Here is a 15,274-nt window from a genome sequence, read left to right on the forward strand (position 1 = left end):
TTTATTTCACTTGTTTGAAAATAGTGTTTTTTGAAATGTGACACGGAAAGAAGTTACAAGAGAAAGGGAAAGAATGAGGCCTGCCAGAAAACTCATAGATGGTTTTTGAGGTTACAGATGCACCATGGGAAACGGCTGGCTTCTGCTCCTGTCAACAAAACCAGCTCTGTGAAGACACACACTCCATGCAGTTGTGTCGTAGCACTGTCACCGAGTGTGTAAAAGTACTGTAGGAAACTGGTTTTCATGGTAGCATGTGAAGGGATGTTTCAAATGACACACAAACACAGTGGAAATACACTGGATTCATTGATTAACTGTTAGATTTCCTTACAATTTTAACAATTTTACGATACTAAAGGGGCTGTCTGCAAAGGTAAAGTGATAGAAAATCAGACAACAAAAAAACAAGGTAAACCATCTGTGCATACATTTTAATATATAAAAGCCATGATGGAATAAAGGCTTTTAAACTTTAATAAAATGTGTGCTTTGTTTTCTTGTTGTCTGACTTTCTATGAGATTTACCCTGCAGATAACTAATCTAGTATCTTCAAGTTGAATCGTAACCACTCTCAAAAGAGCGCCAATCTAGAAGTGTAACATGTAATATGTACGCAGCACTTCTCGTAACATTATTTTATTTGAATAATTTCACTTTTTAAAGTCCGGTGTAGACTCAATAATAATGCCATTAACAAACCAGATACAAGCTGTTGAACTTCCATTGCTAAACCTAGATTTCCGTGTATATAAAAAAAGAGATAACAAGATTTGCCCAGCAGATGCAGCACCTCACAGCTGGCTTTCATCGCTCACATCTGGAGGAGCATTTACCAAACGCATCCTGAGCAAAAAAGGCCGTAGACTTCCATTTCTATCTGTGATGCAGCTCAGTGATTGAATTCGTATAGAGCGAGCAGGCCTGAGGTCAGGACAGGGGTCATTGCTGCCACACCAGATGAATAATTGCGGGAACGGAACAGTCATGGCCATCGGATAAGGAGTAAGAAACATGCAGGTTTAGCGGAGCGTTGAGTGATGACGACGGGCACAAGCGGGACAAAGCTTTGCAGATACGTACCGAAGGACAGACTGACGGGCCGAGCGCACCAGAGTGTTGCAAAAGGGCTGAGCGCTCGTATTGTGCAGGTCCTCAATAGACCTGCTCCATGATCTAGACTTGTCCAAAAAGCCACCACCGTCATCGCCGCCATTCTCCAGCGCCTCAAAATTCAACCTGCACGGCCACAAACAAGGAAGCCAACACAGCGGCACGGGCAGAGGAGAGGAGATATGCAAGAGGGAAGTTAGTTTAGAGCGACTTGCACGGGGTTATCACAACTGTCTTCAAGCCGCAGCGCCACTCAAAGCTGAGGTATTCAAGCAAAACGCGCTGAGAACATCTGCACCGCATCACATCACGTCGCAGTGCAGTGATATACGTCGCGGCATATAAACACGAAGACGAGGCCCAGAGCGCGTTTTAGATGCACAAGCAGCTCATTAGCTCGATGTTAAACCTGCAGCTGCGTCCCGGACCGTCCCACGTCCTCATAGGAAGGGCAGGGCTGCACTTGGACGTAGGTTTGGATTAGGAACTCACATGACAGCGCACTGGGCGAAGGAGAGGTACTCCACCAGGATGTCCAGGCCTCGGTTCTCATCGTTGAGGAACTCCCTGACCCACCTGTGACACATTGGGGCAGGCAGATTTGTGAGCAGGAAATCCTCAGCTCTGGGTTACATGAACTAGATCATTTTGGTGGACACTGTTGTTTCTGAGTCAGAAGAAGTGTTGTGGCCGTTGTCGGTGATGACAATCCACGAGTTAGAGAACTTTCTTCGGCGATTGGTGGAATAAAACAATGAATAATAGAAGAAACTAACTACTTTGAGTAAGTTTATGCACAAAAAGTACGGAATGGTCAGAACAACAGTGCAAAACTAGAACAAAGACAAATCATATTGTCTGTTATTTTTCAGGTGTCACTCCTGATACTCCAAGCACCAAGGATTCACTTTAAAGAAACACAGCTGAATTTGTCACATTTACAAGTATTTATACATCTGTCTTTTTTCTTTTATTAAACGGAAAATTTACAAGAAATATATCCTGATGTTAATTTATAATACAGAACGAGGACCACAGTCTGCCTTTTGATATTGTTTTGGCCTTTTTTCTCTTTATGACTTCCCTGACAACCTAAGTCATGACTCACACTTCTTTATATGTAAATACAAACGTTTTAATTGATAAAATAAAAGTGAGATTAATGCCTTAAAGTTAAACTAAATACGTGGTCCGGCTTATGTTTCCAGCTTTGTGTGAGAGCAGAGACTTCACATCTGACATACATTTTGTCTAAATCTATGAAAACAAGGAACATATTTATAATACGCTGCAGTCACTTTTTGCAGCATGAAAGAAGTTCTTCTTTTTGTGAATTGAGTAGAGTTTCATATTTCCTTCTTGTTCAAATCCTCTTCTTGGAGTAGAAACATCTCCAAACAAAGGATTGGCAGAAAGAATGCAGAGCAATATATGATTAGCAGTGCTCAAGTCAACAGTGTGTAGTCTGCCTCCCCCTCCAAATCCATCCACCCACTTCTCTTCTTTCATTTTGGAAGGACGGAATTGGGGTAAAAGGTTCTCAAAATAGTAACAGACGATGTGCAAGCAAATCAGACAGGAAAGTAATCAGGGGCTCAAATCAGGAGGCACAGACAGAAGAGCGGTGGACAAAGAACTGCAACAGGAGAGGAGAGCGAGGGGGGCGTTTCCGGTCTACCACCCCTGACTCCTCCTGCATTTCTCTGCTTTCTGCTGCCTGCAATGCTTCACTTTTTCCCAGAAATTTTCCCCTACTTTCCCCAACTGGTTGCTATTTAAGATTTCTTGGCAAACCCGACCCCAGGAATAACACGACAGAAAAGACCCAGGCGCGCACAATAAAGCAGCATCTGTTACACTCAGTGCTTAAGGGTTTAGTATTTTAGTGCTAAAGGGAAAAATTGTATGTCATTGTTGTATTTTTAGCTTTTTATGAAAAGTATGAATCTGAGGTTTGGAATATTTAGTAGTAGTGGTGGTTAGTGGTAAGAGTCATGTTATTGGTATCTGGATGATTTGACAGAACTTGTGTCTGGAAAGTTTGTCAAAAAAAGTTTTTCAGACAACTTTGCTGATAAAGCATAAAGCATAAAAAGAACAAACTTGTGTGGACTGAGTTTAACACTGAGCCTGGCTTCCTGTCCTTCTGGCATACACAACAAAGCTTCCTGCTCAGTGTGTTCGGGGGATGTGTACAAGGCAGGACAATAGCTACCATCTGGGCAGTACACTGCAGCTCTATGAAGAGGGCAGGGCAAAACAATGGACGAACACTGGGCACCAAATGTGTCCCTGCGGCAACAGTGAAGGTGAAGAGATGATTCTTTACATATAAAAACAGCAGCTCTCCGCGGGCTGTGGTCGGGTGGTTAAGGCACAGTGCACATGTGCCTGGCTCCATGTGCCGCTGTGTTGGGAGTACGAATCCTGACTCTGACAGTTTACTGCATGCCCTCCCTTCTCTCTCATGTCCCATCTCTCACTCATCTGTCCTGTCTATTAAATCCTGCAGGCCAAAAAGAACTTATTTAAAAAATAAAAAACAGCCGCATAAAAAGGTGCCATATGCATTTGTACAATAGCCCACGCAATTCATTCTGATCAAATCGTTCCAATCATTTCAAATTGTCAATGGTCAGTTTTGGTCTTCTCTATGAAGACCAATCCTGTGGTATTTGTGTTACACTGCACTTATTGAAAGCTTCTCTTAGTTTTTCATTATTATCTATTGACATTTATTTAACTAGCAAAGTCCCACTGAGATGTATTATACTTTTTAGTGGTAAAAACATAAGGAGATCATGCAAACTCCACACAAAAAGGCCCCCACACGGGAATGGATCCCAGGACCTTCTTGCAGTGAAGCGAGAGCACTAACTGCTGCACACTGTGCCGTCTTCTTTATGTACACAACAGCTATATTGAGGTCCAAGCCATGTGTTTTTATTGAGAAAAATATAAAATCAACCAATATGAAGAAACAAAATCTTGATAATTGCCATTAATTGCCATAACTACCGACCAGTAAATATTATTTGTGATTTTAGTACTATTGGGTACTTTTTGTAGTAAATCTCAAAGCTAGACTTTGTTGCCGATAGTTCTAGTAGTAATGAGGTATTGACAGGTGATAGTTATTGTGCTTGGCCTCGGTGATTCACAAATATACAATTCAGTTATTATTCTTGTGAATGAACAAACGTTAAGTAAATACCCAATGTGGTTGGTCCTGAGCGATATCTCCAGCTCCCTCAGGACTTTGGTCGACTCCTGCACTCGCCTCCGAAACTTCTGCACAGTTCAACACAGTGAGGCAGTGTTAAGTTATAGTCCAGATGTTCTTTGGGGAGACATTGCATTTTAAACTTGCCATACCTTTCGTGTGACGCCAGGGTCTAAGTATCCTCGAAGTTTCTGGATGTATGTGTGAGGGGGATTTTTGACCTGAAATCTCTCCTGCAGCACAGGTAAAAGAGACAGTGTGTAGAAATATTCAAGGTATCAAACATCATGATGCTAAAGTACTGATAGAGAGAAATAGAGAGTTTGTAATTGTTTAAAGTCACCACAACAAATCTGCTCCTTCTGCAGTGTTCTATATAATATAATAAGAGTTTAATTGCCGGTAGAAAATATGGCCACTGTTGACACTTTGCACTTAACTGTAATAGTTAATAGTTATAGAGTGTAACAGTTATTCATCTTGACTGTTATTGCATGTTTCTATGCTGTTCTTAAACTGTGCATTGCAACAGTGTAATTTTCCCATTGTGGCATAAACAAAGGTTTGCTTATCTCATTGTAAGATGTATTTACATATCAGTGTTCTTTGTGCTTACCTGGTCACAGATGAGATCCCACTTCTTTTCGTTGTCGTACTGTCGAAGGAGACGGGCTTTATCGGGAGGCAAGTTCATAGAATTCTGAAACACACAAAAATATATTTATAGTTCTCATGACACATTCGGTTATTGCACATTAAGTCATTTATTTTTCCCACGTTTGCATCATAGCCTCATGTGACTTATAAGATGCAAGTTTTTTTTTAAACAGCACTGGCGTCAACCTCAGAGCACAGACAAAGCTGGAGGACATGAAGCGTGACCTCACTTCCTGTGTTGACTCTTTACATCCTGTTGCAGGAGATGATCTGCATCTCCTTTGTGTCTATGTTTGTTTAGGCAACAGTTTGTGTTAACCACAAAACCCACAGAGTACAAACAAGTGTCATCTAAGTGGCCAAAACACTATGAGACTTAAGGACAACTCAAGTAATACAGACAATCACTATATAAGCCTGACTTATGTGGAAAATCTACTCACGTTTGGTCATTGTGACTATAAATACAATCAAACGTTTAATCAATAACTTCCTTTATTTAACTGAGAGTGAGTAAACAGAGGTTGAGTTGTAACTACTGGTGCTATACAAAGGTTACACACATTTTAACTAGTATAATAACAACAAACCAAATAACCAGATGATAAAAGCTAAAGTGGCAGACCTCTCATATTTCTGTTCATTAGACTGCAGAAGAGCAACTACTACTACTACTACTACTACTACTACTACTACTACTACTACTACCAACTCTTATTATATATCATGAATGGAAATGGATTGGATTGTTTGTAGTAGCGTCTTCACTTGGTCCTGAATGCAACTCTCAGCACATAATGAATCACAATATTAGGAGTGAGTTGAGGTGATGCTAGTGCTATAACATATTTTTTTACTGTGTCATAATATAACATATAAAAATTAACTATTGTAGTGATGGCTGAAGAAGAAGCAATGTGCAAACCAGATGTTCCAAATTAGAGCAGGAATGTTTCTGTTTCATGTACTGGTTCATAGACTTTTTTAAATTTACTTTTTCGTTTTGACATTATGCGTTTCCTTTGGGACCTCTTCACCTCCAGCTCAGTAGCACTTGGTAAGGTCACACCAGGAAGTAGGTGAAGGAAAAGTCCCATGGTGCCTGTCCCCCCATAAATAAAGTGTATTTTACATTTAAAAGCTACGTTTCAACATGTTTTATCTGTGCTGGACGAGCAGAGGTGGAAAAGGTCGGTTGATAACTTTACGATAAACCTACAATTTCTTTTAAAAGTATAGGCTGCAAGTAAAATTGACATTCACGAGTGTCAGTAGTCTATTACGGCTCTGAAGATCACTGTTATTACAGATAATATTTACATTTTTGCTGCCATTTCACAGAGAATTTAATATAAACTAAGGACCATTAAAAAGGCTAGTTATTACATCATATATTCAGTACTCAAGCCTATTATAAATGTTCATTTAAAAGACCGATTGGAAAGAAGTAACATGTATTCCCTGAAATATGCAATTTGTTGATTTAAAAATGAAAAACAGCCTTTTTGTAAATCATATTTTGAGTCTTATAAGGGAAGCATCTGGAATAGGCCCCAAGGAGTCGGCCTTTTTGTTTTCCATTCATGCAGTTTAAACCTCACAAAAACAGCCATAGGAAGAGCAGTATGTACGAGTCATTTAATTCTGCCAAACAGAAACCTGAACATTATATACATTATTATATACATCCCCATTTATATGAAGAGTAGTTTTTATACAGTCTTTTTCTATAGTCCATGGTTGCTCTTGAAATGTACACAGAATAAGGCAGTTGGGTATGTTTCTGATAAGATTTGGGTAATTTGAGCCCACTAACCCAATTAGGCTAATTGCATTTCACTTTCTCCCACAGTGATACAATCAAACACTTCCTGTATTTATCTAAAGGTTTAAACTATTGCAGAAACTTCTTTCCAACGCTGGACTGAAAAATATAATTGTCCAAAATGATGTTGTTGCCACTGTGCCCAAATACCGTCCCCTCTCTGGCCTCTTCGTGTTTGACCTGAGACGGGTTTGGGACAAAAGATTGAATGTGACGCTTTGTTTTGATTTGGTGCTGTGCCATTTCTGTCCTTTGACATTTGAGCCATGTTGTTGCTCTCATAGAAAAGGAGCTGACAAAGGCGGGTGGTGGGCCGGGTCTGCGTTTGCCTCCTGGTGCTGCAGAGGATCCTCCGAACACGAGCGTGCGCCGCGCCACTGGACAAACTGGTTCTATTATTGGGGGAATCAAGAGATGGGGAAGAGAGACTAAATCACTAGTCTTGAGTTAGATGCAAAGTGCACTAGGATTAGGGCTGGCAGATATTGACAAAAATGTAAGAATTGTAAAGAATCCAACAGATATGTCTTTAATTAGTTGAGGTTTTATTATGACAAATTTGAAATGTCTGTCAAATTAATCACAGTGTGTAGAAAGTGTAGAAATATCACCAAATACCCTTATTTCAACATTTACAACATACATTTTAGTTTTAATCAGCTCTTTTGTTGCATTTTTTACTGTAAATAATATGCTCAAAATTAGCATATTCACAATATTATTAAAATGTTGATATATTACCCATTTCTAACTAATATATCTATTTATGGATTGTTTTTACATAGTTAGTGGTTACCATGTTTGGATTTTGGCGATAATTATTGGCAATGCAAAATAAAGTAAGTTACTTAAGTTTAGGACATTTAAATAATTCTGACCAATTACAAGATACGATCAACTGTTTGGTCAAAACTGAAGCAGTTTCTGAAACTTTAGAGTTTAACACATGGCAGGTCTCTTTGTGAAACTGACACTGTTGTTTTTCTGCCTCTGCGGCCTGGTTTACTCTGGTAACAAGCTAAGCACGGAGGCAAACTCGCTTTTTGGTAAGCAGAATTAAAGATGCTGTTAGAAGATATGGGTTTATATTGATGATGTTTTGGGCCTGGACAATTCCCTTTTCAAAGGTGAAACCAATATCACTAAAAAGGATATGTCAGAGCTTGTAATCCAGGCAGAATTTATGTCAAATTAAGTTTTGTTTGTTTTTTATTTGTGGGTTTGGTGTACACACTGATATGATTCTTCAGAATGATTGCTATATTTGAGGTTTCCAGCTCTCACATAACTTATTTCATGCACAGAAGCTTGTTAGTTCTCTTTTATCAGATGGTTGACGAATTAAGATTTCAATGACTTTTTTGTCAAATAAAAAAATGACCTATTTTGACCAATTATTCATTTCAGAGAAGAACTTTTGAAACGCAAACTACATTTTAAAGGCACAAAGTAAACAAAGTGATCAACGTTGTGCGTACTAAGAGGTTTAGAGGGTGGGTTGAAGGTTAAAGAGGCATGACGAGTCCCAGAGAGAGACCCTGAGATGAGCACTTAAGTCACGCACTGGACCAGTAAAGCTCCAGTGTCTGCTGCACTGACCCTGAGTCTGTCATGGCTCTGTCCACACTTCAGAGAGACTGGGCAACTCCATCTGCCCCAAAACCTGACAGCGCCTTAATCCCGCCTGATTTAGTCCTGTCCCGAACCCAGTCTGTGATCATGAGCTGAGAGGAGGAGTTCACAGAGAGCGCAGAGGAAACAGAAGATGTGGACTATTGTTTTGTTACGAGATTTGATAGAGCTAAGTTGCTGGTCGATGGTGTCTTACTTTTCTTACTGCGTCAAACCTTTTATTGCTCCACTGTAAGGACAATAGCAGAAAGGATGAGTTAGGTGGAGTTTTAGGAGGGAATGCCGGAAGATTTACTTGTACTTTTCTGCAAATAAATGTTTTTGCGTGATCTTGTGAATGCAAATGATCCGTATAAATTCTTCACACACACATAATCTGTTTTAATATCGCATTAACATTTTGTGTCTAAGGTACAGTTTAAATTGCTGAGTCAGATCAATTCAATCTGTAGCTGCAAGCTGCAACACATCGTCTCACCCAAGGAACCAATGTGAAGAAATGTCAAGAAAATGTTTTAACACAAGAGCAAAGTCAATGTCATATGAACTTTTGTCAAAAATACAAATGAATGTACATGTTCTTGACTCTCTGACCTTTTCTTTGACTATTTAAAAGTCATACAGTCAAAAACTGAACAGTATTAACTAAAGTATTAACTGATATGATAATAGTGCTATCTTTTGATGACACATTTAGAGATTGCACTAAATAGCAGCGCATTCACAACTCCTCTGTGCTGTGTCATTGGGTTAAAGGCTGTGTTCTTTCCTATCTCGGATGTGTTTGCAATGGCCAGACTCAGTTGTCATCAGCTCGAAGTGCGAGGAGGGGAAGGAGTGGGTGTCTGAGAGATGCACAAGCTGAGAAATAGACACAAAACCCCAAACTACTGCAAGCTGCGAGCCAGGACGGTTTGTTGTATAAAGTCCACATCTGGCAACTTTACATTAGATAATTGTTATTTCCTTTCTGCTTTGTCGTTCTTGAATTGCCACAACAAATGCACTGACTGCTAAAAGTTGGGGATTTGCATAATCGTTCCACATTTGTTCAGCCTTGATTCATCGTGGCAGAAAAAGTACAGAGACTCAAGAGCTGTTGTGGGTAGACAGACACCTACTATTAAATTCAGCAGTGGAGCAGCTTCTGATGCAGTAACTGGTGTGAGGGAGGCAAAGAAAACACAGGCAAAATGGCTCCTGGAACGGCATTTTCTTCAGCTGATCATATTTTAGATGAACATATGAGAAACAGGTGGAGTACATATGTCTGATATTTCAAACTTAACTGTAAATCTAAATCAAAAATATCCATATGGGTTGTGTTTGGGTCTGAAATCATTCTCAGACTGTTGTATGTGAGCTTGTTCTAAATGTCAAATATTTGCTTAATTTAGAGTCCATCTAATCCCCATTTAACCCCGATTTAATGGGTTTGTCTTTGGTTAGAGCTTTGTTAGACCTGGTTTAGACCTATAATAGTTGTGTTCTAGACCTGGTTTGACCTGGTGACCCTCAGAAGTCCAAATATTTGTAAAGGGGGTACTTGGTGTGAAAAGAGAACAACTGGCATATTCATTTGGCACAGGTTTCATACCAGATGCCCTTCCCAACAAACCAAGGTGCAGACTTGGGACATACATAAAGTAAACCCTGGCCTGTGATTGTTTGTGACGTTTTAGGGAACCTTACAGTCAATATGAATCACATTATTATCTCATTTCTGACATAATTTTGCCCCAGCAGCTTTTTATTAATGAAATGTCAGCCAGCCTATTGTCCGTGTTCCTCTGAAACACAATAAGAGGAGACAGGATGAGAGCTGAAGGGACTTCCTCCACTCTTCAGGAAATCAACAGAGCTGGTTTGGAGCTTGGAGATTTACTGACAAACGTGATTCCAAAAGCAAAGTATGTGAATGAACTATAGACTTTTTTTTACAGCTCAAAGGTAAATAAGACAGAAGAGTGTGGGAAAATTGTGTCCCCTTTTCTACTCGTGGACACCTGATCAGTATGTGGCTGTAGTGTGTTGTAATCTAAACCAGGCAATCACATCATATGCAAAAATACAGACAAACAGAGAATTTAAATGTTTTGTTGACAGACTATTGAAGTATTTAGCAGTCGAAGTGAATGTGTTAAGTTAAAATCCACATTGTTGTCTGAAAAGGTGACAAAGCCCCTTCTCCCATAAAACCTGCTGCCTTTGACCTCTGTATGCTGCTGACATAAACCACTTTCCCCCCAGCCCCAAACAAAGCAAATGGCCCATTAAAGAAAGGTTTGGGTAATAAATTAAAGAAGACCTTAAATAATCTATTTCCTGGTGTAGCTGTTCCAGCAAGTTGTATCAAAGATCTGTTATTTTTCACAAAGCTTAATCATTGTAGTAATCATTGGGATATAGAAAAAAAACTACAGCTTTATCGTTCCAATATTCTCAATACCCGGATGTACCGTATTTTCCGGACTATAAGTTGCACCTTTTTTTCATAGTTTTGGCCAGGGTGCGACTTATACTTATATTTATACTTATATACTTATACTTACGGTACACTTATTCTCCAGAGCGACTTATATGTGATATTATTTGTTATTTTCACACTTGCAACCGCATGTCATACTTCAGTGCACCTTATATATGTTTTTTTCTTCTCTATTATGCATTTTTTGGCTGGTGCGACTTATAGTCCGGAAAATACGGTAAGATGAACAAGACAAACAACACAAATATGTTCTAAAATAAATACTGTATCAGTGAAGTGGTCATCCCGTTTGCTGTTTGTCTGTGAGTCTAATGCATTCTGAACAACAGCCCATATTCACTGGGAATGTGAGGAATGCAGGTAGCCTACATGAACGCCTCAATAACTCAGACTGCCGGCCTTTTAACTAAGGGCCCTGTTTAAGACATGAAGGTCAACAGGAGAAGACAGGGACAGTCCACAACAAGGAGGTACAGTTTTAGTAATTACAACGTTGCAGAAGATGAAAGAAGCTACTGAAAAAATAACCAAAAGTCAAGATGGAAAGTTCATTATATCACACATTCACATTTATGTGTCTTCGAGGGAAATATGTGGAAAATATCAATAAAGGAGAAATCAATTTAAAATCTACATTTTTATTTTATTTTGACCAGACCTAATGTGGGTCCTCTGAATATGTTAAGAAGAGGCACAAAGGCCACAAGGGACCAACAACATAACCACAGTGTGCACACTGTACTGCGGATAGAAACCATGTCTGTAAGTCTAGCAGGAAGTCTCCATTAATTACAGCGACCACAACGAGCACGACAAGTGTGTAAGAAGTTCTACAAAACCAGCCATAGCTTTGCTAATAGCAGTGGGTCCAGACAGAATCCCCGCAAGACAAGATGAGACACGAGATTTGGTCCGAAAGAATGAGACAAGATGAGATTTTTAGATCATTTATATTATTTAATAATTAATTAATTGTGCAGTTCAGTTTACAATTTGTATTTATTTCATTTGATTTATTTAATTTAATTATTTCTGTCACTATATTTATATTGTTACTTTTTATAACTGGAGCTTCTCATTTGATGTAACTGTCCAGCATTTTCTATTTCTTATTTTTTTGTCATAGCCAAATCCAAACATACTGTATATTAGAAAATAAATGGCACATCTGTACACCACTGTGTGCCACTTCATCTCATGAAAGCTTGAGGCACCTTGTCCCATCCCCAACTGCTAAATTATAAAAACATGAATTGGATCAATAGAAGAGGGCATGTCCAAATAAAGAAATAGTCAAATTATAATAATAATTGATTTTCTTTCAGTACTGAGGACAGGACTTCCTAATACACACAGTACAAAAAACTAAACTTTACAATAGCCTTGACATGCATGGCTTTCAGAGTGATGACAATTAGCATCACAGCAAATCTCAAAACTTTTGAATGGTGCAAAGTCCTCAAAAGCTGAAACCCATAAATAGTAATTTCTAGTCAGCCTTGTAAAGTAAATCACATTAAACATGTTGCTGTTGTGTCAGTCACATCTGCTCTGTCGTGGTTGACCTTTGCTTTCTCAGATGTGCAAGTGGAGAAGGAGCATGCTCTGTAACTGCCCATAAACTGCAGCCTGAGGGCAGAGAGAGCCAGGTGGGCAGCCTTATGCCGAGCTCCCATTGTAGAGTGCCTAAAACCAACTTAACTGTGCACACTTCACTTCCATAATCCCCAGCATGCTGAGGGTGGGTGGCCAGATGCAACAGTGCTCTAACTTAACTGATAACTACTATGCGTGAGAAAGGGAGGGGTAGACATTTAATAGGTCCATAAATAAAGGAGAGCATTAAACAAATAAAGTGATAGGGTGTCTAATAAACACAGAGCACAGCTTGGCAGCATTAGTTCCAGCTGAGTGGCACATATCAGACAGTGGTGCTTTCTTTCGGCGACATTCATCAAGGAGGAGTAATGTCAGACATGTCTGGGGTCCCCTTTGTCAACATGTCCCCTAAACCTCTTCATTTGCACTGTTCCCACCAAATAGGCCTGAACGATGTTTGCCAGGCAGTACTAAACGAAATGAATGTCATACATTTTTCTGACGATACAGTCATTAATGTAATGATAACATTATTGCAATACATGTTGTTTTGTTATTGTTATTTGTTCTAAACCCACCAAAACCCACGTGAGGCACACAGAAGCCCACAAATACATGATGCAACGTGATGCAACTCTTTAAACGTGCTGATCCCTTTTAAATGTATACACTGTTAAACTGTTGGTAAAGTTACCAGACAAGCTGAAGCTGAGAACAGTAGCACAATACCAGTTCAAAGGGAATTTTCCCTTCATAGTTCTTGTGGCCTCAGAAAAGACCACAGGAATCCAGATCTGGATTGGCGGCATGAAGATCTTTGAAAATGGATCCAGGAGCAGATGAATGATAGAGGTAGACCTTTGAAAGTGCCACTAAAGGACTAAAACTGTAGGGTACAGTAAAGTGTTCTGCAGCTCAGAATGTTTAACTTGGATTTGGAGCTGCATACAACTCAAAAAATAAACCATATTTACAGTAGATAAAGGCATCAAAGGGAGCTGTAACTATAAGGATGTAGATGGTACTGACATATAATTTCATAAATAGTTATCTAGTTGCAAATGCATGTGAGGTCTGTGCACATCCATATTATAGTAATGACATGCTGTGCAACGTAACTGTGCAGGAACACAAGGACGGGAACGGCAGCATCAATGCAATTTCCTCAATCAATGGAGAGAGAAGGACCCATCCAAGGACCCATTTCCACTCCCAAAATGCATTCAAATGTGAGAGTAAAGCTGATGCATAACACATGCGGCCAGGCGAACCTTCCAAGAGATTTTATTATAAAAATCCATAAAGTGTCTTTGGGGTATTGACCCCTCAATATTGCAGTGGGCCATCTACAGTGGTCCTGTAAAAGGCATTAGTGTGTAATGTCACCCATGACATCATTATGGGCTGCTGCCACTCAGGACGTCTGGGGCTAAGGTCCCACATCCACGCAGACAGATTTGTTTCCTTCGACATGCCACTATGCAACAGGAAGTACAGCTATCCAGAGAAGGGGAAATTACGCATGTCTAAATATCCATTTATGGAACACATTCGTTTGTTTGCATTGTGAAATAAGTCGTTCCAAATAAGTATCTTTCCCACAGAGTAAAACAGCAGAAACTATGGCACAGGTTTACGTTGGGTAGGACTTAGTTAGGGTAGAATCTACTGTACTGAGCATAAAAACAGGGATTCATTTGCATAGCTGCTGTACTGTCCCCATCCACGACACAGATGATTAAAAAAAATATGCCGGTCTTTCTTTCATGGGAAAATCCTTTCGAGATGGTTTTCTCATTTGTCATGTGGAAAATCAAATGAAAATACCTTCTTTTTATAACCACCCACTCATTCAAGCCACGGCTATTGCGGGTGAAGTAAAAGACACAAGTCAGGCCGTTACAGCAGGCACAGTGTTGTAGTACAGTGTATAATTGTCATAATGGTGGTGGATTAGCGCAGCAGTCAACAAGCTGCTTGAAAGGCCGCTCGCTGGGCTGCCTTCTTCATGAGGAGGGCTTTACTTTGAAACCGCTGATCGTCCTGGCAAACAAGTGATGGACTCATGCCAAAAACCTGAAGAATGGGGCACACAGTCTAACACAGAAGAGATCCAGGTCCACTTGTGGCTTGATACCGTAATTAAGACCTTAAAGAGATTAAAATCTAAACTTGGGTGCGATTATGTTAAATTTTGGTGTAAGGAACACAAAATAAGCACCTGTGTCACGTAGACAGACATGTAATGATCATGGATGCATTGTCTGTGCATAAGAGTAGAGGCAATGCTGTATGTGTGAGGAAGTATGGTCGGTTTAAATGGTTATTGACAAAAACATGCTGAGAAGAGGCAAATAAAAGGGACAAAAATGAGTTATAGTAAAAATGTCTAATCTCAAGGTTAACAGAATATTCTTTGTCAAAGCCACAATATCTTGAGGGTCATATCAGCAGCAATTCCAGCCTTGAAAACAATACCAAAATATTTGAGAGAAACTGGTGCTGATAACACTCTCCTCACACTCACATGACTGACTTTTCTTACAGTCTCGTGGTACTTTTCATTAGGGAAGTCCCTTGTTGTGGTGCCCCGGTCTGAAATGACACTTCTCACTAGATACTTTGGGAGTTAAAGTGGGTGTTGACTGAGCTCATTATTACACTGCTCAGCCCCTGATGTGAGAGTCACACACTGAGGAAAGGGAGGAGGGGGCACTGCGTTTGGAGTGGGAGTTT

General features: G+C 39.7%; 1 protein-coding gene across 3 annotated transcripts in view; it reads right to left on the reverse strand.

Annotated features, from left to right (window-relative positions):
- Positions 1 to 15,274, reverse strand: part of fmnl3 (formin-like 3) — a 33,617-nt gene that overhangs the window by 17,335 nt on the left and 1,008 nt on the right. For 2 of the 3 annotated variants that reach the window (XM_072449925.1, XM_072449924.1), the window contains exons 2-6: positions 4,954 to 5,037; positions 4,490 to 4,570; positions 4,329 to 4,405; positions 1,607 to 1,690; positions 1,085 to 1,240 (exon numbers count right to left, since the gene is read on the reverse strand). In XM_072449925.1, the coding sequence (XP_072306026.1) occupies positions 1,085 to 1,240; positions 1,607 to 1,690; positions 4,329 to 4,405; positions 4,490 to 4,570; positions 4,954 to 5,037 (482 nt within the window). The remainder of the gene's footprint in view (positions 1 to 1,084; positions 1,241 to 1,606; positions 1,691 to 4,328; positions 4,406 to 4,489; positions 4,571 to 4,953; positions 5,038 to 15,274) is intronic. The other variant, XM_072449926.1, reaches the window with a different exon arrangement.

This window comes from Eucyclogobius newberryi, unplaced genomic scaffold, assembly GCF_026437365.1.
Source record: "Eucyclogobius newberryi isolate DKJ021-1_F unplaced genomic scaffold, fEucNew1.0.hap1 SCAF_17, whole genome shotgun sequence".
In the NCBI taxonomy this organism is placed as follows: Eukaryota; Metazoa; Chordata; class Actinopteri; order Gobiiformes; family Gobiidae; genus Eucyclogobius; species Eucyclogobius newberryi.